Source organism: Grampus griseus (assembly GCF_964374135.1).
Source record: "Grampus griseus genome assembly, chromosome: 1".
NCBI classification, from domain to species: Eukaryota; Metazoa; Chordata; class Mammalia; order Artiodactyla; family Delphinidae; genus Grampus; species Grampus griseus.
In genome coordinates this window covers 131272876-131297942 of record NC_139017.1, presented here as the reverse complement: position 1 = coordinate 131297942, position 25067 = coordinate 131272876, and the positions used below count along the sequence as shown (strand labels likewise).

Genomic DNA, 25067 nt, shown 5'->3' with positions numbered 1-25067 from the left:
TGGAGTTTTGCCTCCAAGAGGTTATTTCATGGGATTATGGTCACCGTTGATTTTCACACAGGTTACAAAGCCAGACAGAGTGTTGTCTGATAAACAGATGTAAGGAACCAAGTCTGCTTAGAATAAAGAGCAACAGACTGTGAGCACATATTTAGGATTCATTTAAACTCATCAACATAGTCTAGCTCATAGTTCTCTGTCTCTAGTCTACTTTTGAGGTAGCTTCTTGCTGGTAAAGTAACAAGGAATTTTTTTTTCTTACTACAATTTGCTGTGGAGACTCATGGGAAATTCATTTGCATACATCTTGTTACAAAGACTGACTACTTCCTGGCTTAGACAAAGTGTTGCCTGATAAACAGACTTAACACACAAATGTCTGTCTGGAATAAACAACGGCAAGCTGAGATTTAAATTTCCATTATCAGAGATAATCTCTTTCCCAGTATATTGGAATTAAGAACCTTTACTTTAAAACCAGGGCTGTGATGCTGATGTTTTCTACCAGAATCATGTCATGTGTGGGCTGGGGTTGATTTTTTTAAAAGAAACAAAAAATGTATATGGATGGGAAGATTTATATTGCAGAGGTAAAAGTACATTTCTTTTTGGGGGACCTTACAGTTTCAAAATCAGGTCTTCTTGCATTATTTTATTTGATCCACACAACAACTCTATTAAATTAGGCAAAATAGTCATTAGTGTTCCCATTTTACAGGTGAAAAAAATACGAGATCCAGAGTTAAATTATATAGCTCAGATTTTTTTAGGATTCCATCTTTGTACCTTTTCATACTTCTTTCAATAGTGAAATATGAATGCAAAAAAAGTTAATCCTTAGAATACTAACTGAACTTAAATAGCCATGATTATCCTCAACAGAGATCATTTTATTATTTTAATGAAATTTTTTACAGATATCCAGACACATGAAAATAATGTGTATAGACTATAACTAAATTATGCATCATTTTCATTTGACACATTTGTTTTTATAGTATGAAAGTATACAGGGAGTTTTTCTACTTCCAGTTGTATAGATTGACTACATAAGTCATCTTCAAGTATATTTTCTTCTAAGAACCCCAAGGACTTACTGTTATAATTAATTTTGTTTGTGAAAAAAGTGACTCAAAAGGGGAAATTGAGCACAATTCTGATATGCAATAATGTTATACTCATGGCTTTTTAGGCAGGTCTTTGTTTACTCATGAGTGGGTAGGTAACCAGGTTGACTCACTAATGTGAGTTCTGAATTGATCAACAGATCACCATCACATGTTAACACAGCCCCTGTTATGAGAAAAACAAAATTCAAAGTGGTTATGTCAGTTTTAGTTTATTTTAGTCAGAGACCCTTGTCAAAGAAAATACGAGAAATTATAAATTTATTCAGAGTATCGTGCTTACATATCTTTTATAATCACCACATTCTTGCCATTGACTTCACTTATAACTTTGCTGAAAAACCCGATGATGACTGGAAATCAGCCTCATGCGAAGACTGAAGGTTTAAAGATTGAGTCATTTGGTCTTTACTTTCAGAGTGACTGAATTTGTAAGTTTCAAAGCTTAGAAATGATTCCCCCTCAGTGTCATAACACAACAATGGTGAGACCATTTTACTTTTTTCTCAACGTGTTAAAACTGTGTATCATTCCACAACCTCCCTGTGCATGTAGCCAAATAACACGTTTATGAGTAGGTGATAAGACAGTTGAATCACTCTTCAACCTAAACAGTCTCATCATCAGACACAGCCCTGACTAAACAGATGGGCCTTGAATACCAGCATTAATGCCAAAAAATCTAATTCCTGCAAATTTAATATTTCACAAATTCTTCTTCCGAAAGGCATGTAAAAAAAAGTTTTAAGAAAGAAAATGGTAGTCATCTAGATTATATAATGCTTTTAAGTTCCGACCCCGAAAATGCCATACCCGGGAGTGGCTAAGGGGTGGATCTCCCGAGCAGCTGGCAGCCCCCGGGGTGGTCTGGTGGAGCCCTTCCAAGTCTCTGCTGCGTGAACACAGCCTTCCCGCTCGGATTCGGATTAGAGGATTCAAGGGCCAACGTGTACAAACTAGCCTGGTCCTTTTGGAATTAGGGTTTTCCTTCTGCCCCATCTCCCCACCTCCCTTCTGGTGAAGAAGAATTTGCTGTGCATACCTTGATTACTGCGGTTATCATGACACACGCAATTCTAGCTTACTGGGAAAGTTACACAGATCAAATTTTGTATCTTAAATACAGTAAAGATAAGACTTCCCATTTAAAGAACCATGGAGTGTTTCCATTTTCAAAGATAAGAAAACTTTTATGGTGTGACTCACCTCATAATTTGTTTTAAAAACCAGGTTATTGTGTATTTGTTTTTCATTAAGTAGGCCACAGTCATACACATTAATTACCATTAAATATTGGTTTGATTGTTTACTGAGCTTAAAGGATTTATCCATTCTCTGAAAATGCTGATGATAACTGAAGATTTTTGGTGGTCCAGATTTAATGATAGTATTACAAAATTCTGTTTGTTCTTTGCCAGACCATGATGGATACTGTTATATGTAGTGGATGGTATTGTATTCATCAGTTTTACTCGTAAGCCCCAGATTGTATATACATATGTGCACCTGTGAAGGGACATTCTACACCTCAAAGGTTTTTAAAATATTTCCTCACACCTCAGTCTTTAAGGTCATGGTGATACTGGAAAAAATAGACAATGTTCCTAAAGTTTATAAAGTACTACAATAATATTTCTTTTATAACTACAGCTATGAGAGAGACTAATAAGCAAAATGTGACTATTATAGCCATTTTTCTAGATTTCCTTACTGTAATAAACATCTTACGGTACTGAATGATCAAAATAGAGTAATTCTAAGCCTTATACTACTAATCAGAAGTAGATTTCTATAACATCATGGATGTAGAAAAATGAATCTTGGATTCTTTGGCTTGACCCTTTCGCAAACTACTCATCTTCCCAAACCTCTGTAAGAAAAAAAAGAATCTACCTAAATTTTAAAAATCTTTAAGTGCTACAATCCTAGGGGGTATTTATTATATTCAGAGTATAATCACCCTATTCCTTATTGTCTTTTACCTCAGGAATGTTCCTGACGCTTCATTTATTTGCAGGAAAGTATTCATTCCTAACTTTGCCTTTTCTTTTTCACACTATGAAGAACAACTTCATCTCTTTTTGGCGGCATTTTCACTTTCTTTCACTTGACTAACTCGTCTTTGTTTCTGGATGCCTTCTGATTTCTTCGTATCACCTTTAAATTTGGGAGATTTAAAACTGGACACAAAATTCTAACAAAGACTTTTCAAGCTTCATCCTTAACCAAATCAGTATGCATGTAGGGAGGTTGAACTTAGGTGAAATTATTTTTCCCCTGGAACCTGAATTTGTACTTTCATGGTCCATAGACTTTTGTTGATATCATGTTGACTGAATAGGAATTACATTGGTTTGTTTCGGGGTGGGAAGGGTTCCCCACCACTGCGTGGCTGCTCTTCTTTTATCAGCTGTTCACAACAGCAGTTGTTAAGATTTTGAGTCCCTCTTCGGGCATCAGAATATGGCAGCTTTCTCTTATCTTTGTGTTTTTTTGAATGTGTGAAATATTTCTGCCATCCATCATTTTAGCCTGCACACATTTCTGGGGGGCCTTTTATGTGTCAGACACCACTCTCAGCTCTTACTATTCTAAGGAGCCTCTTGTGGGTGTGTCGGCCAGGGGATCAGAGGAGGTGATTGTCTGCAACTTCTAAACGCTGTGCAAGATTTCCTACTCACGAGCCAGAGGGATGTGTCTCTCTCTTCCTTGCCAGGTCCCACGAAGGGGGATATGAAGCAGAAATAAAGACCTTTTCTACCCTCCTTTTTCATTTCATAAGTCCCAATCTGCTTTTAGGTGTGAATTTAGTATATTTTCAGTCACTGGCAGTGGTTCAGCATTAGAAAGCTGAACAACAAGTGAAAATTCATCTCTTTAGTTCAGCGGTTAACAAATCCTTAGCTGGGCCAGGTACCCTTGGAAGGTACTAGGGGGTAAGACTAGAGGAAGAAAGGAATTCTTTTCTTATGGAGCTCAAATTCTCATAGGAGATCATTGAAGAGTACCTTAGTGCAACATAATGTTAGTCACATTGTAAGAGATGTATGGCCAATAAAAGGAATCAGAGAGGAAAAGTTTAATTCTGGGTCGAGCACAAGGAAGATTTAACAACATTCCATCTTTGCATCACGCCTAGAGAACAGAAAATACGTGGAAGCGATGTCTATATTTTTGCCTGACCAGTTTTACCATATTGACATGCTTTTGTCACTCTTCACCATACCAAAAGGAGTATTCTCTGAGGTTCCAGGTTGAAGGGGAGCAGAAATGAGGTTAGGGGGACTGGATCCATGCATAAGTAGCAAATCCAGTACAAGGTTTCTGTTCCTGCAGTGCACATGCTTATGGAAGCAGAGGCTAGTGTGCAGGCATTAGGATTTATTTTATTCCTTTCCCTAGTGATTATATTGATAGTGAAATATCTTTGTCTGAGTACTCCAGCAATATAGCTGTAGGCGCCATAAAAATGCATAGGTAGATGACTACCAGTTCAATTAAGAGGTCTCAATCCAGCCTCCTATATGAAAACCCTGTCAATTTTAGGTTTAAATTTCTGCTCATAAATTTTTTACAAACCAGAAGAAAAATTGCTTTTCTTTTAGGTTAGGTTGAAGTCTAAGTTTCCTTAAACAAAAAACAAATCCCTAGATGGAAAAAAAACCTGATAATCCTAATATACTTCCTCACAATAGCATTTCCAACTCCATCATTTAAACACATTTTAAATTATATTCTCTTCATTGTAATATACAAATTTTCTGGCTTTCAACCAGGGAACCAGAGGAAGTCACTGCTGTGGGAGACTCAGATTCAGGAAGAACACCCAAGTCTATGCAGGTGGTTCTTTTTTTCTGGGGCCTCTAATTATTTCAGGTGGTGGGAATCAAAAGACCATGTGATAATTGTCCCCAAAAGTAAGACATAAAGTTACCTTGGCTTCTGACAAGTCTCTACCAAGTATTTAAAACAGAAAAGTAAATTAGTTGCTAACCTTCGTGATAGTGTTTTAATGCAAATGCTTAAGAAAGAGCTCTTTCATTTGTATCAATTATGTATGGGTAGAAATTAATTTATAATTCTGGTTATCTGGTCGGCTCCATACTTAACAGCATTGGTGACCTTTTGCAATACCAGAGAAAGTATCCATGCGTTCTCAGCATAGAATTGCACCAGCACTGGGTAATTTTGTTCCTTGTTGGTTCAAAATAGAAACGGCATTCAACAGCCCATGGTAGAAAATAATTACCTAAGTCTTTAGATCATTTAACTTTTCTTGTAGATCTTTGGCCTTCCCTATCCATTACCAAGATGGTGTATTTTAGTATGCAGTCCTCCGGCGGAGAACAGTATCCCCAGCTTTTGAATAAAAGTGGAGAAATTAAATTCCGTTTTCAATTTGGCTAGATGCCTTCTCCAGTGTTTGTATCTGAGCTTTCACAAGAGTGCTGCGGCCCCTTTCAGACCAACTCTGAGCTGTTTTCCTGCCACTCAGTCATTTGCTGTTTGTTTGCTTCTTTTTCTGTGGCTTGGAATTTTAAACTTTCTTTGAACGTATCTATTGCCATCTTTTGTTGCTGTTCATGTTTTCTATAATTATGCTACCTTTCTATAAATATAGGGTGACAAACGTAAAAGAAAATTTAAAAGGACAAAGGAGTCCACTTTTAGATTATTAAAACAATTGTTTGAATCACTCATTATTTTTTTACCTTAGCTTAGTATTAATAGTTAAATATCAGAAAAGTAATTGGCTAGGGTATATTTAAATTAATTGAGATAAAAAATATTTTTCTTTTTGTAAAGTGATTAATCGTAAAGATATTACATCAAGAAAAAGAATATTGGCTAAGCTATCATATAGAAAGTTAGGTTTGCCAGTCTTATTCCAAAGAAAATGTTCTATTTGGCAAAATTTTATGTATCTATTCTGGGACATGATCAGAAAGAATTTTAACTTTCCCTAAGACAAACTTAGATATTTTCTTTAATTTTAATAGTGGATATTAATGGTTTAAAATTTTCTAGTACAAAAATAATGAAGGTATGCCTTTCTCCTAAAACATGCTGAATTACTTCTAAGAATGTTGAATTTGTAATTTTTAATGACGAAATTACAGGATATTCCCTTAGAAAAAGAGAAGGTAGTCCTGCCGTGTTTTTAAATCATTTGCTATAAAAATAATGTTAATTTATGGAGTTAAAATTTCAAATGTAATCCGATATAAATTGTATTCCAATTTTCAGTGCAGATTTTGTATTTAACTTTGTGGTTCATTTTGAAGAATTTGTCTAAAGTTTTCTGACCTGTAATGCTTTTTGTTTGTGTCTTCACTATGGCTATTGTTACATTATGATAAAAGCTATCACTTTGCCAGACAAATAAAAATTCAAATTTTCACATCATTTGCTATTTGAACCTTTGAATCAATCTAGAATGTTTTCTCTAGTTACCAGTTTAAGAGCATCTGAAAATTTTTAAATAGACATTTAAAAAATAGTACTTCCCAATAATTAAAATCTTCATTTGCCTAAAAGCAGGGGGCCTTTCTTAAAGTAATAACTTAGCGCTTCTCTCGACCTAGGGTCACTAGTAGTGCTGCTACCTTTTGCAGTATCTCCAAGAAAGAGAATGCTAAAACTGTAACTCTGTTAAAATAGAATTAATATTTTCAATTTAATCACAGTTAAGTGTCATGACCTTTTGGATCTTGCATTGAACTTCTTGCTGAAATGTGGTCAAATTTCAGGCAGCCCATTCTAACCCTGTGAAGTCAAGGTAAAGTTCAGATCCAGGCTTTCCACAGATACAGAGATTTTTCTGAAACTTTTTTTTGCTTGTTTTTTGATAATGTTATATATTGTTTCAAGTCTCAGAAAATGCTTTACATAAAAAACTCTCTCCTTGACATATTTTGCCTTTTTTCTCCTTTCCCCCCAAAATGTATCATAAGTATTCCTACTTCTAATTCTGTGAAATTTTTTGATCTAACTTAATTTTATCTCATCTTAAAATTAAATACTACTTTATTTTAAATTATCTCATTTAGAAGTTAATTTGATTGAATCAGATTTTTTCATTTGAAAATGATTTGTGTTTTTAAAATAAAAAATAAATGGAATCCAATAAAGGTGTGCAGGAACCTGTTTTTGCTCACAGGGCCTGTTAGGATCTCCCAAATGCAGCAGTACAAGAGGAAAATAATACTTATAAAGTGGGGGAGAAAGATATCTTTGAGTGATCCTGTTATTTTAAGTAAATGCACTAGAATATTAGGATTCTAGTATTTAATGGTGTTAGTCTGCATAGTCTGTTGCTGTAATACAGAGCTAAATATCAACAGAACTTGTTTCTGTTGTTTGGGTTGCTTTTATATACCAGCTTCAAAATATGTTTTGACACTTTATTATGTTCTGAATCAAGCTTCAGATGTGTGTAATGAAGGATGAAGTCTTTATCAGACTCTAGTGTATAAATAATGGAGAAGAGCAGTTTGGAAATGGTGTCTCTGTAAGAGGATGGTTTCTGAAGAGTTTCAAGTTATGATCTGGCGCAAGCCAAGCGCCACTGGAGGTGGCAACAGAACCGAGAGTCATCTCTGAAGGCACGGGCTGCGGCCTCTGCTGCTTTTCACCCCCTGTCTTTTCTCTCTTCTTTTTTCGATCCTCATGTCACTTCTGTAACGTTCTCATTCCTAGTTTCCATGCTGAACCTTTTGAGAAAGTCTGGCACCTCTGATCCACTTTCCTTCACAGACCCTGTAATTTTTGGCTGTATTTTTATGTTTTTCAGATTCAAGTCAATCTGAAAGTCCCAGCCAGCCAAGTGACGCTGACATTAAGGACCAGCCAGAAAATGGTAAGTTTACTTTGGGACTCTTGACTGCTGCTCTGAGAGTCCATGGTAGCCAGCAGCCAACCAAGTACAAGGCTTTTGAGGTCTGCCCCTACGGGCGGCCCACGGTAGGAACAATCTTGAGGACTCAAGGAGTTTTCTGGGCCACTCTAGCCTCCCCAAACCCTTCCCCTCAGCCACAAACCCTATCAGGGTACTCCTAAGAACCTTAGTTCCCAAGAAAGTTGATTACTGTGAGAGGCGGTGTTGATTTACCAGATCAGGATCTTTTGCAGCATAAGTGAGGCGCCAACGCCTTTTCATTTCAGTTCCTTTTAAGGTGGCAAGTGACCCACAATCTTCTTCACTAGTGATTTAAGTTTATTGACTGACAAGTATTTTTGAGGCCTTTTCAAAGCCTTTGCTGATTGCTTTAAGAAAATCATCTCTGCCTTTGAAGGATTTTTCACTTCAAATTGTCTAAAATAAAACACTAAGGATACGTGACAGAATTAAACTCATCAGTTGCATAAATATATAAACTTTCCGTGGCAGAAACTTGACTAACCTAGAATACACACTTTATATATGAATATAATAGTATCCACTAAAATACTAACTGTGTGGTATATGCACTCCAAGGACGAAAAAGGTTGTCATAGGTTAGAATTTAAGATTGAGTAAAGCCATCAGTTTCAATAAAAATCAAGAAGTAAACTCGTGATACCCATGACATGCTAAACGTTGTATTATACACTTTCATAGATATCATCTCATAAAATTCCAAAGTGATCTTCCCTGGTGAGAGAGCTGAAGACTCTAATGGGAACTTGACCTTGAGGGACCTTTGAGGGGAATACGGCACGGAGGCTAAAAGCTCAGGCTGAGGTGTCAGACCTGTGTTCAAAGTCTGCCTCTACTTCTTCCTGCCTTTGTAATGTTGAATAGGTTATTTACCCTCCCAGAGTATTGATTTATTCCTCATCTTTGAAGTGGTATGGTAATAGTTGTATTGACATGTTGAAGAATTAAATAAGATAATGTGTATAACATACTTACCATAGTATCTTTCATAGACTTTACACTAAAAAAGCTGGCTGTTGTTCAGTATTCCTTGTATTATTTTTCTAGTCAGTATAGTTCTACCATACATTGTTTTTCACTTACTTAGAATGACCTCATTCCTCCTGACTCTCTTCTTTTTGTTGTTCTATCTATTTTTCCGTTTTGATCTCCATCTGATCTTTTGGAATAGATAGGTAAACTGAATTATGTCAGTTTTGTGGGGTGGAGGATTGAGTTTACCACACTGAATATCCTATCACTGATTTCTCAGGATTCGTTTCATTTCCCAAGCCTGGGAAATTCTCTATAACATTGTTGGGCTCCCATATTAAATATACACTATCTGACTATTCCTCTCCTCAACCTGGTATTTTGGTGGTATTTTCCTTATCAAAGTCATCTTTTCACAGCAGGCATTAAAGAGAGAGAGAGAGAGAGAGCGCGAGAGAGCTCTGAAGGCTTGTTTTTAGTGTCATAAACAGCTACATCTTATTTTTTGTTGACATTTTAAAGAGCGATATTTATAGATTTGTTTCATTCTTTATTTCCCACTTGACTTATAGATGATGCCTTATAGTTTCGTTTTCTTCGTACATTATATCTCTATATAATCTGCCTGAAGTTGTGTCCAGAGATATTCGTTTTACTTTCACCTTTAAGAGCTGGTGGGCTGCCGAGGTGTGTGGTTCACGTGTTTAGGTCTGGCCGCCCCTCTCGCAGGCCTGCGATTCATCTGTCTTCATAAAATGGCCGACAAGCTGTTCACATGCAAATATAAATTGAGAGCATGAGAGGCCTGGCATGCCTTTCTGGAGCTGCTGTAATACCGATATTGTGCGTTTCCCATTCCAAAAAGAAGCGAGGATCGAGCCTGGATTTTTCGGCCAAAGGCACAGAGAGACTGGCCAAGTTCACTGTTAACCCCAGATCACTTGGTGCCACCTCAAGGATTCACGGTACCATTTGGGAAGGATCGTGTGAGTTCAAAGAAAGAAAGTATTAATATCCAGGAGAGACAGTGATAAATTGCTATGTTTCAAATTTCTATTTATTTCAGAGAAAAGCTGAAGTTGGTTCATCTTAGACAATTCCAACTGGAGCTCAGACTAGAGGAATATCAGCCTCTTCGGTTTCCTCTTTCTGCCTTTTGTCAATCTCAGATGAAGTTATTGGAGGAAATATTTCCTCTTCCTTAAAGTCATATAATCCCTAAAGGAAAATAAATGAGGATTTCGGGACTAGGTATTTACATGCATTAGATGACTTTCTGGGGTTGCTTTGATAAAGAGTATTCTTTCATTTTCATTACCCCAGGTTATGGAAGATGAGTTCCTGAAAAGTTCTTGTTTGTTTGTTTATTTGTTTCATTTTTATTTTTAAGAAGAGAACGCTCATAAGTATATCAACAAAACTCAAGAACTTTTGAAATCTTGGTGGATGAAGAAGTGACAGACTCTGGTCTTCAAACAAAGTGGGAACTCATTATTCCTTATTTATGTATATATTCGAGGGGAAATAATATTCTTTTTATGCTAGCTCTTGAGGAGAAAGGTAATGGGAAACGAATGGTATTTTCCTAGTAAACCATGGAAAATGAGTAGACAAATGGTAACATGCTGTTTCATCCAAAACCATAAACTAGGCCATGTAACTTTACCTAAAGTGGATGCAGCTGTTTCTTCCCTGCCCAACTAGTCTGTTTTTTTTCTGTGGAATTTTTGCTTTCTTTTCTTGTACTCCCTTAAGACTCAACTGTAAAAGAAAACAAATCTTTGTCCAATTACAGTATTAGATGGGAATTTTGAAGGAATTATCTGAAGTCCAGAGATAAAATATCAGAATCTCTGAAACTCAAAATTGGTATAATATAATGATTAAAAATTCCACCTCTAGATTCAGACAGGCCTGATTAAATAATGGCTGGGCAACTCTGAATAAGGTATTGCCCCAGCCTCAGTATTCTTATCAGTAAAATGGGAACACTAAAAGCTCCTTCCTCATGAGTATTCAAATGAGAATATGCCTGTGAAACAGCATAATGCCGGGTTCGTAGTAAGGACTCAAAGAAAGGTAACTACCACCACTCTCCAGTTAAAGCTCATATCTGTAATGAGATACACTTATTCAAGAGGTCAAAAGCTGGGAGCCTTGTAGTGGAAGGGGAGATAACATCAGAAATAAAGCAAGACTCTTTAGATACAGCTTTTGTAGATACCTACTGTGTTCTGAAATGTCAGGCTTAAGTCTCTTAAATCCGTCCATACTCGCCACAGTGGCACATCTATTTCGCTGTTTAGTTCTCTTCTCCACATTCTGTGTACCTCCCAGGAGTTGAGAGCTACAAAAGTGATTCAGAGTTGCTAGAACCTTCAGAATAATGCTCAAGAAAGTTATTCTGGACAGAGGGGACTCCACTTAGATGTCTTTAATTTTGTCTGAGTTTTTCCTTGGCACAAACCAAATAGAATCTGGCTTATTAAAACTATAAGCCGATGAAAGATAGGATTCATGACCAATTCCATATGCCTTGAACGTGACAGATACCTAGGATTTATTAAAATTAATAAGTAGATAAATATACTGTCATTATCCCCAAGTAGTTTTTGAGTATTTGCTCACTGTTGATTTACCAAGAAGTGTTTAAGGAAAAAAAAAAGAAACCCTGGAGAAGTTGAAGTCTAATTTGGGTGTGGATATAAGTTGTACAGTTGTATGTGTATGACACATGGGCATACATACAGATATGACTAATACTGCTGGGAAACCAAAGCTATGGGCTATACTAATGGCCATAGTAGATGAGAAGGAGGTGTGATCAAAGATATGCAGTACCAACAAACAACCCAATCTAAAAATGGGCAGAAGACCTAAATAGACATTTCTCCAAAGAAGATATACAGATTGCCAACAAACACATGATACGATGCTCAACATCACTAATCATTAGGGAAATGCAAATCAAAACTATAATGAGGTATCACCTCACATCAGTCAGAATGGCCATCATCAAAAAATCTAGAAACAATAAATGCTGGAGAGGATGTGGAGAAAATGGAACCCTCTTGCACTGTTGGTGGGAATGTGAATTGGTTCAGCCACTATGGAGAACATTATGGAGGTTCCTTAAAAAACTAGAAATAGAACTACCATATGACCCAGCAATCCCACTACTGGGCATATACCCTGAGAAAACCATAATTCAAAAAGAGACATGTACCACAGTGTTCATCACAGCGTTGTTTACAATAGCCAGGACATGGAAGCAACCTAAGTGTCCATCATCGGATGAATGGATAAAGAAGATGTGGCACATATATACAATGGAATATTACTCAACCATAAAAAGAAATGAAATTGAGTTATTTGTAGTGAGGTGGATGGACCTAGAGTCTGTCATACAAGTGAAGTAAGTCAGAAAGAGAAAAACAAATACTGTATGCTAACACGTATATGTGGAATCTAAAAAGAAATAAAGGTTCTGAAGAACGTAGGGGCAGGACAGGAATAAAGACGCAGAAGTAGAGAATGGACTTGAGGACATGGGGAGGGGGAAGGGTAAGCTGGGACAAAGTGAGAGAATGGCATGGACATATATACACTACCAAATGTAAAATAGATAGCTAGTGGGAAGCATCCGCGTAGCACAGGGAGACCAGCTCAGTGCTTTGTGACCACCTAGAGGGGTTGGATATGGAGGGTTGGAGGGAGACGCAAAAGGGAGGGGATATGGGGATATATGTATACGTATAGCTGATTCACTTTGTTATACAGCAGAAACTTACACAATGTAAAGCAATTATACTCCAATAAAGGTGTTAAAAAAATAAAAGAAGTAAAAATTCCAAAAAAAACCCAAAAATATTTCTTCCAAAAATGATGATTCTCTTAGTACTTGCCTTGGTCACCTAGAGACATATCAAACTAGACAGCTAGGGGCTTCCCTGGTGGCACAGTGGTTGAGGGTCCGCCTGCCGATGCAGGGGACACAGGTTCGTGCCCTGGTCCGGGAGGATCCCACATTCCACTGAGCGGCTGGGCCCGTGAGCCATGGCCGCTGAGCCTGCGCGTCCGGAGCCTGTGCTCCGCAATGGGAGAGGCCACAACAGTGAGAGGCCTGCGTACCGCAAAAAACAAAAAAAACCTAGACAGCTTAAAATAAAGAATTCACTTTTTGTGACCTAAGTTTAAAACTTGTCTTCTGTACCAGAAAGAAAGTGAAATTTTATTGGGATAATAAAGAACTTTAAAAATTAAAGACTCTTCCTAAAATTATAATTATGCTTATTACTAATATTTCCACATGAATGCACCTGAAAAATTAAGACTCTGTGTTGAGAAGAAAAAAAACTAGAGAATAGATATAATTGAGCAGCATTAACTTAGAAAAGTTACATTCAGGCAGTGGTTTCATGTGTTGAGAACAGCTTTGATTTTCCCCAGAACTCCAGTTACTATTGTTAAAATGTTAAACCTGAAGCAAATATAAGAAAAAATCAAACAATACATTTAAAGTTATTGCAATGTCAAAGACTAAAAAAAAAAAAGATATGCAATATCATCATGTTCCTTTATGGTTGATAACCACATAGAGAATGGAATCCCGACAAAGTTCTCAGCTCTGACTGGTATCGTTCATTTAATCATTTTGCATATTACTGAAACCCCCTTTCTGGCTTTTCAAGAGCTCCTGAAGGTTTTAAGCCCTATTTGTTAGACTTTGACTTAGAACACCTACTCAAACCACCTTTGTGAATTCAAGAGTATTTGTGGATATTGGAATGCTTTATATTTGCAATGCTTTCTCGATATTTACAGGGCCTGTGAACAGTCCCCCAGAGCTTGCGTCCTGTGGTGCATCAGGTCAGGCATTACTGCGGGAAAAGCTCATGTGATAGCCCTCCTACTTAATTCAAGGCACACTTCTGTGTGACCACGCTGAGGGAATAGCACAGTCCAACAATGGCACTCTGAAAGCACACTCCCGCACTGGGACTCCCTGTAGATGCACCCTTAACTAAAAAAGGAAAGAAAATGTGGTGTTCCCTTGCTGGAAAAAGAAAAGTTGTGTTCACGTGTGTTTTGGTTTTTTTGTTTTTGTTTTTCCTATTTACTCTCTCTCATCACCTGCACTGGCTGCTAATAATAATAATAACCTCATCTTAGTGGTTTTTAAAATGTGATATTTATAACAGGAAATCAGAGTTGGTATTTAGATAATTTTCTTTAGTTTTAATCATGTTTGCTCTGCCTCATTTATCTGGTAGTTGCACGTATGTCAGAGACATCAGCCCTCAGATGGGCCTTTGCAATCAGTGGAAGGCCATGAGTCGTGATGCGTGCCCCAGATTTTGAAAATTTCCAGCTCTACCTGCCGGTGTGAAAATCACCCTGGAGTACTGGTTGAATCTAGCTTTCATGTTCAACATCTTTATCCATCCTGTATCACCAAACTAGGGATCGTTGCTAAAAGTTGCTGGAGGAGCAAGGAATGTACTTTTCTTCAGTCTCAATTGTCACTATCTCATTGGTTATCAGTTAACTCACTTCTGTGAGTATTTTGAATATTTTAGTACTTACGAAATAAATTCCAAGGCTACTGACTTCCTGACTTAAGATTTATATGTAGGATTCACTTTGTAAAAGATTTATATGTAGGATTCACTTTGTAACTTGGAGGTGAGATAAGAGAGCTATAAATTTCTGTTTCTTTTTTGGACACACATTCTTTTATCTGATAATATTCTCATAAGAAAGTACAGACCCTTTGCTTTAACTTGTTTCACTACTTCCTCAAATATGTAGTAGATACATTGCAATATTATGTTATAATATTAGTATATAGTTGGAAGGCAAAATAAAATTCATAACTCCAAGTGCTAAGAATTGTTTCTTACTACTGGATGGACTGCTGTTTTAGGAACTATTTTTAGATTACTGGGTCATTATAGTTGGGTCATTTTAGGAATTTTGGAGGCAACGTGCAGCCGAACAGTCAGCGTTTTATTGGGAAAGCAGGAGCATTCTAGCACCATTGACTTGTAAATGCAACTTGTCAGTATTTCATAATTTGCATGACTTTCTTTTGCAATTACCTAGCAACAGTTATTCTCAGCCGTGTTTTTTCCAAAAACCCTGCAGGGACAGACACAGTAGAGTGACCACCAAAATAACAGCAGTAACAGTAATGATCAATATTCTAAATATTGTAAAGGTCCCAACTCGGGGAGACATTAAAACCTAAATGCCTTCTGGTTTCCAGATCTGTGTAATTAAATTCTGACTGATGAATTTTCAGCAATGCAGTGGAGCTAGTCTATCTTCTTTTAGAGACTGGGGAACTAGAATTTGGTTTAATCTAAAAATGTCAGTCTGAGACCAGGTGAATTGTGCTTTCTTAAATATTGTTAGCAGATGTGACCCATCATTGTTTACAGGGGCTCTTGAGAAATGCCTGCAGACAAAGGAAATTCTTGGATCCTGCCTTTTGAAAGATGAGGTACCAGCTGAGGCTTCCCCCATACGCATGCTGCAGCGTAGAGTATGATGAGCTTTACCACAGGATTCAGGGTAGTTAAGGAGCCTTTTTAACTGAAAAAGAAGGATGAAATTTGCAGTCATTTTAAAGAAGTAGTTTTACCTCTAGCATTATGGGTGTTTTATTGTCTACATACAGAGGATAACTAGCTGAACAGACTTTAAGTAGTTGGCTAGTAGCCAATATAGGGAATGTTTTAGACCCCTGTTCCCCTGATTTCCAAATTCTAAAACGGACTGGCTGGGTGGTCTATTTCAGACACAAACCCCACCTCCTCCCCTCTCCCAGTGCCTCACACACAAATAGTTATAGAGGAAAGAAGAAATAAAGAGGTGTCTTTCTGGTCCTCGAATTACTTCATGCCTGTGACTCTTGTTCCAGGAGAGACAACCATTTGGATGTAACATTGCAAATAGAAAAGTGTTTTTAAGTGTTTGTTTATAACTTATATGGGATTGTGTAAATTTATCCATAGATCTCGATTCTCAAAATATGAAGCAAAACAGTTCACGTAGTATTTGAATTGAGCTCAGAAAAGAAATCAAATGCGGTGCCGTCATCACATCACAGTTGCATGGAGAAGGTGTGCTGGAAGGTACACCTGGTGTTTGGCTGCAGTGCCATCTGCCCTTGTTCTCTGTTCCCTGTGGTTGAAGCCTGGATGGGCTCTGATAGGACCCTTGACAGATCTCCTTAGAAGGACCTGCAGTGTACTCCTAACGGTCACTTTCACATACCTCTCCATCACTGAAAAATCCGCATGATGAATTTTCAGCGAGGCTAGTTTGGGTCAGGAATAGTGTGTGAGCTTTCCTTGCCACAAATAACAGGGTCTGATTTGACATTTGACTATGAATTTGTTGATTTAAATCCTATATATTATTTTGGGGAAAGAATTATACATCTGTGGATCGTATTAGTAAACTGAATGTAATATAAATAATTTATTCAGGGATTTGGAGTAGCTAACCCAGCTTGATTAGTTGTCTGCTAGAAAAATTCATGTGACCACAAGGATTTTTGGCACCTTTTCTCCCTACAGCTTCCTCATTCTTTTTCTCTTCTTCAGGTTTCACTCAGCTCCAGGCAACTCTGTTCCCTTGGCATTACCTTGTCGTTAAGGAAGTCTACTGGGATAGCTCAAATCGAGGTGGTGGAGGGGTAATACTTACTGCAGATTACTCTGCTCCATCTCAGTTGTTAATTTCTATACTTGGTTGATTTTATCCCAAAGGGAACAGGGGAGTCTCATATGCCTTATCCACAGGCATCATATGGCAAATATCCAAAGAGAGAAGTATAAAGGATGTTATGGTGAGGCCCAGCAAAATAGTAATAGGCTTCCAACAATCTCTTCATGAAGGAAAGTCAGTGTTTTCTTAGATCTCTGTAGGCATTTTTGCAACCAGAGAGCTTCTCAGCAAGCAGCATTTGTAAACTCAAGAGATGAACAAGTAGAAGCCAAATCACAGCTTCCGAATAGGTCAGATTAGCAAAGGAGAGCTGCCATTATAAGCCTGACACTGAGCATCTGTTAAGGGGAAATCAGTTGTCCAAGTCATTTAAAGACCTGTACCTCAATTTTCTCATAAGTAATTTAGCAGATAGTTATTAAGAATCCGCTGGGTACATTTGGACTATGTGCTGGATGCATTGAGGGAATACAGTGATGGATCAGACATCCTGTTCTAAAGGACCTGATAGTCTAGTAAGGGGAAAGAGGCTTCATTCATTCATTCATTCATTCATTCCTTCATTCAACAAATGTTTATCAAGTGCATTCCAAGAATCAGATACTGCACTGAGCAAAACAGATAAAATCTCTCTTATTCCTTCTGGTGGGAGGAAACAGACAATGAACTAACTAATATATATATAATATACCAAATGGTATGAAATATTAGGAAGAAAAATAAAGCAAGATAAGGGATAAACAGTGGAGGATATGGGCGCTATTTTACGGAGGGTGGTCAGGGAAGGCCTTTTTGATCTGTTGACTTTTGAGCTAAGACTTGAGGAAGGTGAAGAAGAGAATTATGCGGATACTTGGGACTTTTGTTCTAGAAAGAGGGAACAGTAAGTGTAAAGACCCTGAGGCATGTTGGAGGAACACTCAGAGGGTCAGTGTGGCCTGCGGGGCACAAATGAAAGAGGAGCAGTTGGAGGTAGGGGTAGCAGGAAGCCAAATTATACTGGACCTTGTAGGCCAAGGAAAGGACTTGGCACATGCTTGACAAATTATGATATCCTCTACAAGGGTATGCACATACCCAATCCATTCATTTCTTGATGTGGTGGATATGCCCTGAGCCCCGACACTGTGTTAGATACTTAAAGTTAAGTGGTGAATAAAGCAAAAGGCCTAATTCATAGCATTGTCAAAGAAGGAGACTCTCGTCTGCCATGGCAATATCTTTTAGTATCCCCAAAGGTTTTCCCTTATGTGTGTATCACTGAAAGCAGAGTCACTTGCATGGGATAGTTGGCTTCACATACCCTCTCATGCAGATGATTCTCTTTTCATTTAATGGAGGTCTAAATCTGTTCAGCTGCAGTTTAACCCTTATCTCAGGACTCCATTTAGATTGTAAATCCCCAGGTCTCAAGTCCATGACCCCGAAGCTTGATTTTTCTCCCTAATAGTTGCCAGATTTAGCAAATAAAAATACAGGAGGCCAAGTTAAATTTGCATTGCAGATCCACAACAAATAAATTTTTTTTAGTATTACGTGGACCCTACTTATTACAAAAAAGGATTTGTTGTTTATCTAAACTAAGTCCTGTATTTTATCTGGCCACCAGTCCTAGTTCTCTACACACTCCCATGGAGGTTACATGGGCAATAGTAACAGCAGTATAGGAAAAGGTTTGATTAGTCTGTGATGATTTCATTGATCACAAAGGGTCAAACCACTGGAATTTAACCCGCTGAAAATGAGACCTGGGAAGAGTACCACGAAGTTCTAATGACTTGACTGCTTAAATTCCATTCCTCCTGCAGCTGCCGGTACCTAGCCCAGTAGTTATACAATAAGCCACTTGTGTGGCACAGTCAGTGGGTACAATACTGCAGTTGAGAGGCACTCCCTATCCAAGTCAGTGTGTAAGTTCAATTCGTGGGATAGTAATTTAGTAAGGCGTTGGGACAGTGCGTGAGTCACTTCTTCAAAGGAAGTATGCCTTGTCGCAAGATCCAGTTATTGGTAGACTGTTGCCTCTTGAAAGATGGTGAAAATCAGTCAAATAATACAGCACTGGAAAATTCCTCCTTCAAAGGCGATATAGAGAAAAGACACTTAGATTGACTTGAAAATAGAAGGTGCCGTATTTTTATGCTCTATGGGAAACTAAATACATATGTTTTCACTTAGGACTGTTTTATTAGGAAGACAAAACTTGTCTGAATATGTTACAGGAGCATGGCATGGTCTTTGTACCCTCCTGCCTTAAGAAAGGATCATGTTCACAGATTTAAGGAAAGCAGTTTTGGAAAGGAGGGTTAAACTCTATTGGGATTTAGAACCAGGTGATGACAGGAATAATGAATTTGGTGATTAACAGTCATGCTAGTAGCTCACATTCGTTGTGGACTTCCTGTGTGCTGGTGTGTTAGGTTGGGTCCCCCAAGAAGAATATGCCCTTATGGGATTAGATGTGCAGGGATTTATTGGACTATGAAGGGAGGGAGCCAGGCTAGGTTGGAGAGACTTCAGACTGCAATAGTGATTTGATACCTGTGAAAGGAAACAGGAAAGGAAGGAGGATTGGGAAGGAAGAATCCTGGACATCAGTAAGCTTCTAAGAAAGTTTTGTACAGGCCAATGGAGAGTCTTTGAGCCAGTCACTTGTTATAAAGTTTTTTGTCCCACAGGAACCAGTCTGCGTTAGTATCCTCTTCTTTAGTCATTGACTAGGAGCCTGGAGGAAGCTCCTTGGAACAAACATGGTGATAAATCCAGAGGGGAGCTGTTGGGGTTGTCAGGCAGTCATGCTTCTTGTAACATGCGATATGGGTGTCTCATTTTTTATGGCCACCACAGCGAGGCACTATGCTAAGGGTTCTAGATTCATGATCTTGTTTCACTCTGATACAACCCTATGGAGATAGGTATTCTTAGGTTACCCATTTTACAGATGAGGAAACTGAGATGCAAAGAATTTAGGTAGCTTGCCCACAGTCAAGAAGCAGAAAGGACAGAGTTTTCAAACTTAAACTCCAGAGTCTAAGTGCTTAACAATGACCTTGCATTATAGCAAGAATAGTATTCAAACTCTGGTTCTGTAACTTACTGATGATGTAAATTTGGGCAAGTAATTTAAACTCTTGGGCTTGTGTTTCCTCATTTATAAGGTAGAATGTTGTCACCTTCCCAGGAAATGTGTTTTAGTTGCTGTTTCGTTTTGAGCTTAAACAATGTTCATTCCTTTCTTTCCTCGTGTTGTTCCCTCATCTAGGATGGTCATGTCTTCCTTTATTCCCCGTCTCATTCTCTCAGTATCTGCCTCAGCCTTGCTCAGGCACCCACAGGCTTAATTACGTCCTCAGAACTAACAGGACTGTTTCTATGCAGATTATGTATATGAATATATCTCTATGGATGTGTGTGTGTATAAAGTGCCCAGAACTTGCAGTGATCCATAGGAGATACACAATAAAGCGTAGCCCACCTTCTCTTTCATCCACTTCATTGCCTCATGGACACGAACCCTGTGCTAGAGGGCAATCTAGAACATGTCTTTTTCTTGTTTTCAATTTTTGGGGCAAAATTACATTCTTTTGGAAAAATTACGTTCTTATTTTTCATATGAACATTCTTTACTCTTTTTTTCTACAGTTTCAAGCATCCTTAGTCTATAGCTCCACAATGGATACTTTGAAACAATGGACTAAATTTTTATTAGATTTTTCTGCTGGAGGTGGAGTATATAAAAAGAGATTAGTTGTAAGGTGTTTATACCAGATGCCATTGTGTTTGTGGGCTGGCATAAAACAATTATGATTGCCAATAAATTGGAAAGTATTTCACTTGCAAAAGATGTAGGAGTGTAGTTTTATTGAAAACATATAAAACATTTATTTCCACTCTCCATTTTTTGTGCAGTACAATAGAAATTTGCACCTCATCCGTTTGATTTTAGATTTCTGAATTATTTAAAAGAATTGGTTAATTCTCCATTTCAAGTGAGTTAGACAAAGTTCATTAGGATATCTGATTCCTAGCATGTCCCCCATTCACAGATCATGTTAACTCCTTAGAGAGGTTTATCTTCTTTTAAAATTGCAAATGCTGTCCAAACTGAAAGCTTTTCAATTTAATGCATTCTTACAGCTTTGGACTATAAGTAAGATCCTTAACAGTAGAGAGGGAACAATGAGGCACCTTGTTGTCAGAGCATCGGCCAGTTCTAAAGGTAGCAGTGCCCAGGACATGCATGTCCCTTGAGTTCTAGTGGATTTGCAAATTGATATCATGAAATATATATAAGTAAAACTCAACACATGCTAACACATGCTCCTGACCAGTGGTTGCCAACTGGCAGTTCTTGAAGGTGACCAAAGGAAAAAAAAATGTAAAGAAATTATGCATTTTTCCCTAGATAATAAGATGCATAAGCTGACAATTTTTGCTTTTGACTTTGTGAACTCACTGGTTATCTTATCCTTACAGAGACTGTTTGGCAGTTATAGTTTGGATTCATTTAGTTCAAGGTGGGGGAGAGATGAATTATCCATAATTTAGTAAAAATGGTAAATTAAATACTTTGAGAAGTAGGCACCGTGAGAGGAAACTATTACGAGATGTCCTTAATGGTGAAAAGACACAGAAGCCTCTGCTATAGACCAGTGGTTGATAATAGGCTTTAACTTTTTCTTTTGGCAGGAGAGGGAAGAAGAGAAAAGCAGGTACCCGTAAGAGCCAATAAAGACGAGTTGTGCCCAGGGGCTGCTCATCATCTCCACAGTGCATCCCTCCACTCATTCTTCCAACAGATATTGTTGAACTCACTTCTTTCTGAGCGGAATTGATAGTGAGGGCCAATGAGAAAAGCAGCTCAAAGTAGGAGACCCAAGTATGCACTTCTGTGCATAAATTGACCCAGGAAATCATACTTTTAGAATATAAGATTTTAACGAAGTATGGCTAGCCTAATCATTCATGATTGTGTAGAACATTTGAGTTCTGGGTTCAGAGCTCTTTCTGTGTGGATTCTGTCCATCACTAGGAGAGGTGAGAAAACTGACCTTGGCACTAGGCACTTTAAATGGTTTGGCTCTGTTGTCTTAATTTGTCCTAATCTAAGAGGTAGAGGATAAGGAAAACGAGGTTCAGGGACATTGAGGCACAGATCGATGGCCAACAGCTAGGGAGTGGCGGAGGAAATGCTGCTTTGTCTTCCTGGGGAAGGCTCTGCCATTAAACAGATAATGGATAGTGAGGTGCTTTGAAAGGTTTTGGAATGCTTTACATTCAGCAACTGTAATAATCTCAAGTAATTTGTATTATTAGTACAATAATTGTACTATTTCAATGTATTTTCTCTATGTCCTGTCCTTTCTTCCCAGGGAAATCGTAAACATGTGGTTGGAGAATGACAGTGGTGGGGATAGTGGTGGTGAATTAGTTAAAACTAGATAATCCATCCATTATTTTAAGTGAACACCAACAAATGAATAGAGTAATACGTCATAATGCGATGAAAATTAAACCAATAAGAGAGGGTCTGCAGAATTCCACATTTTCCTAGGGATACTGTTATGTACCGTGGGTGACACGTGACCATCTGACATAGGTACCAAATGAGGGAGATGGCACTGTTAATAACAAATTCATCATTATTTTTTAGAAGATGCAACATAAAAATAAGTAGAAACCCCAGTGTTTTCTTTGGGCCCCCTAATATGTGTTTTGAGAGACCACCCTTGGGGGAGAAAATTAATGTTTGGGTTGTATTCCAAACATAGTATCTGGCAATCAATAAATATTTTTGGAGAGAATGAATAAGTGAGCAAATGAGTGTATGAATGGCTCTTGCCCTCAGGAGTTTGAAGTCTTTCCCACCCCCATCTCTATTTTGCCCCTCCCCCCATTCCTCTCCTCACTGGTAACCACTAGTTTGTTCTCTGTATCTGTGAAAAAGTCTTTTTCTAAAACTTAGCTACATTTGACATATAACATTGTGTATGTTTAAAGTATAAAACGTATTGATTCGATACATTTACGTTGCAAAAATATGATTGCCAGGCTTCCCTGGTGGCGCAGTGGTTGAGAGTCCGCCTGCCGATGCAGAGGACACGGGTTCGTGCCCCGGTCCGGGAAGATCCCATATGCCATGGAGCGGCTGGGCCCGTGAGCCATGGCTGCTGAGCCTGCGCGTCCGGAGCCTGTGCTCCGCAACAGGAGAGGCCACAACAGTGAGAGGCCTGTGTACCGCAAAAAAAAATATATATATATGATTGCCATTGTAGCATTAGCTGACACCTCTATGGCATCACATAATTATCATTTTCTAGTGTTGGGAACAATTAAGATCTAGTCTCTTAGCAAGTTTAATGTTTATAGTATAGTTTTGTAGTCTGTAATCACCATACTATGTATTAAGTTTCCTGGACTGACTTACCTACTAGTTTCAAGTATGCACCCTGAAATAACATCTCTCCCATTCTTTCACCCCCAGCTTCTGATAACCACCATTTTAGGAGTTTAAAGTCTTTTAAGGGGAATAAAGTAATTCTACCCTCTTCCAATTCATTCTTTCTTAATTATACATATATTGCTAATCCTTGCGTTAGGCAATAGTAATATAAAGATAAATGAGATGCAGACCCAATGCTCACCAGATATATATTCTATCACGGGAGATGGATATTTAAATAGGTATTTTCCATAAATTGTGACTGTGATCTCCTGAAGGTATTTAGATAGTGTTTGGGGCCAATGATGGAGGAAGGTACACATGATTAAAGCTATGCAAGAGGCAGCAATCGTTATAGGTGTTTATAGAAGAGCTTTATTAAACATTTGACCTAAATATTGAAGCATATGTATGGTATGCTATGCTATGGCTGTGCTATCCTATGGCTTCCCTGCCTCTTAGAATGAGCTCAGAACCCCCATTCCACACTCTGAAGAAATCTAAACTTCAGCCCAGGATTTCTGCATGTTTCTGGGAGGGCTTTCAGGCTACAGTTCCCTTCTGGCTCTTGGTTCCTACACTTGCTGAGTTAGTTTAAGTGATAGATCATCTCTCAAGCCATACAACACTCTCTTCATGGACTGTGCTCCAGATGTTGGGATCAGCCCCTTCTCCATATTTCTGTTCTGTGCACACACAGAACATATGTGAGTCACTGAGGTTGGTAAGTTGCGTGGCAACGGGGTTGGGGAGGGAGCACTTAGGTTATGTCTCAGAACACACAAACCACTTCACACTGATTTTACACAACTCTGTCCCTAAAAACACTTAGGCGCCTGTGCCATGTTACCATGGCCCTCTCTTTTCTCCCTCCCCCCTCCTCTCTGAGCTTCTTCTTGTTCTTGTTTAGTTCTTAATGCAGAGGAGTTTCACTATATCTTATTTCCTTGAATTTTGCAAATTGATGTTCCTGGGGGGGGGTCTCCTTTATTAATAAGAAATGTACCACCAGTACATTTTCCTAATCAGTGAATGCTGGTGCTCTTGATACTATAATAAATGGGATTCACAGCTTCTGTATGTGTGAGAGGGAAGATGTAGCATCCTTATTAAGCAAAAAGAGCATTCGACCCACCACATTAGACTCAGTTTGGCTAAGGCATTGTGTTTCTGAACAGTTTCTAATACAGCATAGTCACATCATGTTTAATTCTTGGATGGCCAGTCATCTGCTATGTCTCCCTCGGAGTGAAGCTTGCAGGCTGCCTGTCTGACAGCTAGAAAGCATCCATAAATGAGAGACAGAGTCGAAATTAAAATGTGACTCCTTTGGCATCCACCTTTCGAACTTAGGCCTTCCCCCACTTTAATTCAATTTAGTAGATGTTGGATGGAAACTAATACAGTTAAAAAGAACTTCATGTAATCTCACGAACATTCTTAGAACATGATGCTCAAGGTTTTCTGGTCAAGGATATTTGCATTTGCATTTATAGAACAGTTAGAGGTAGAATTCTGTGCGTGTGAAAAGTCCTTGCTCTGAGAATGACATTTCCAAGCTGTCAAAACCGGATGCACCCGAAGCTAAGATCGAAATTCCCTTTTATTCTGTAAATATTGAAGACAGGGCTTAGCGTGGCACTTGTGAATTTGCTAGCCAAGGAACTAGCCTACTGGGTTGAAATCAGAAAAAAGGCTATTTGTTGAGTTTAAATTGTCACAAAATTCAGGCTTGAGGGATGCAGTGAGAAAGTATTGCAAGCAGTCCTAGCTCCACATTTTCCTGCCGGCCATTTAGCCCCTGTGACAGTATTTACTAGTGCATCATTTGGGGGTATAAAAAAAATGAATGAATATATGTTGCTTGACT

General features: G+C 38.3%; 1 protein-coding gene across 4 annotated transcripts in view; it reads left to right on the top strand.

The window, feature by feature from the left end:
• Nucleotides 1-25067, top strand: part of NFIA (nuclear factor I A) — a gene marked incomplete at its 3' end in the record, with an annotated part of 387320 nt that overhangs the window by 176880 nt on the left and 185373 nt on the right. For all 4 annotated transcript variants that reach the window (XM_082651779.1, XM_082651780.1, XM_082651778.1 and 1 more), the window contains exon 3: nt 7921-7986. In XM_082651779.1, the coding sequence (XP_082507905.1) occupies nt 7921-7986 (66 nt within the window). The remainder of the gene's footprint in view (nt 1-7920; nt 7987-25067) is intronic.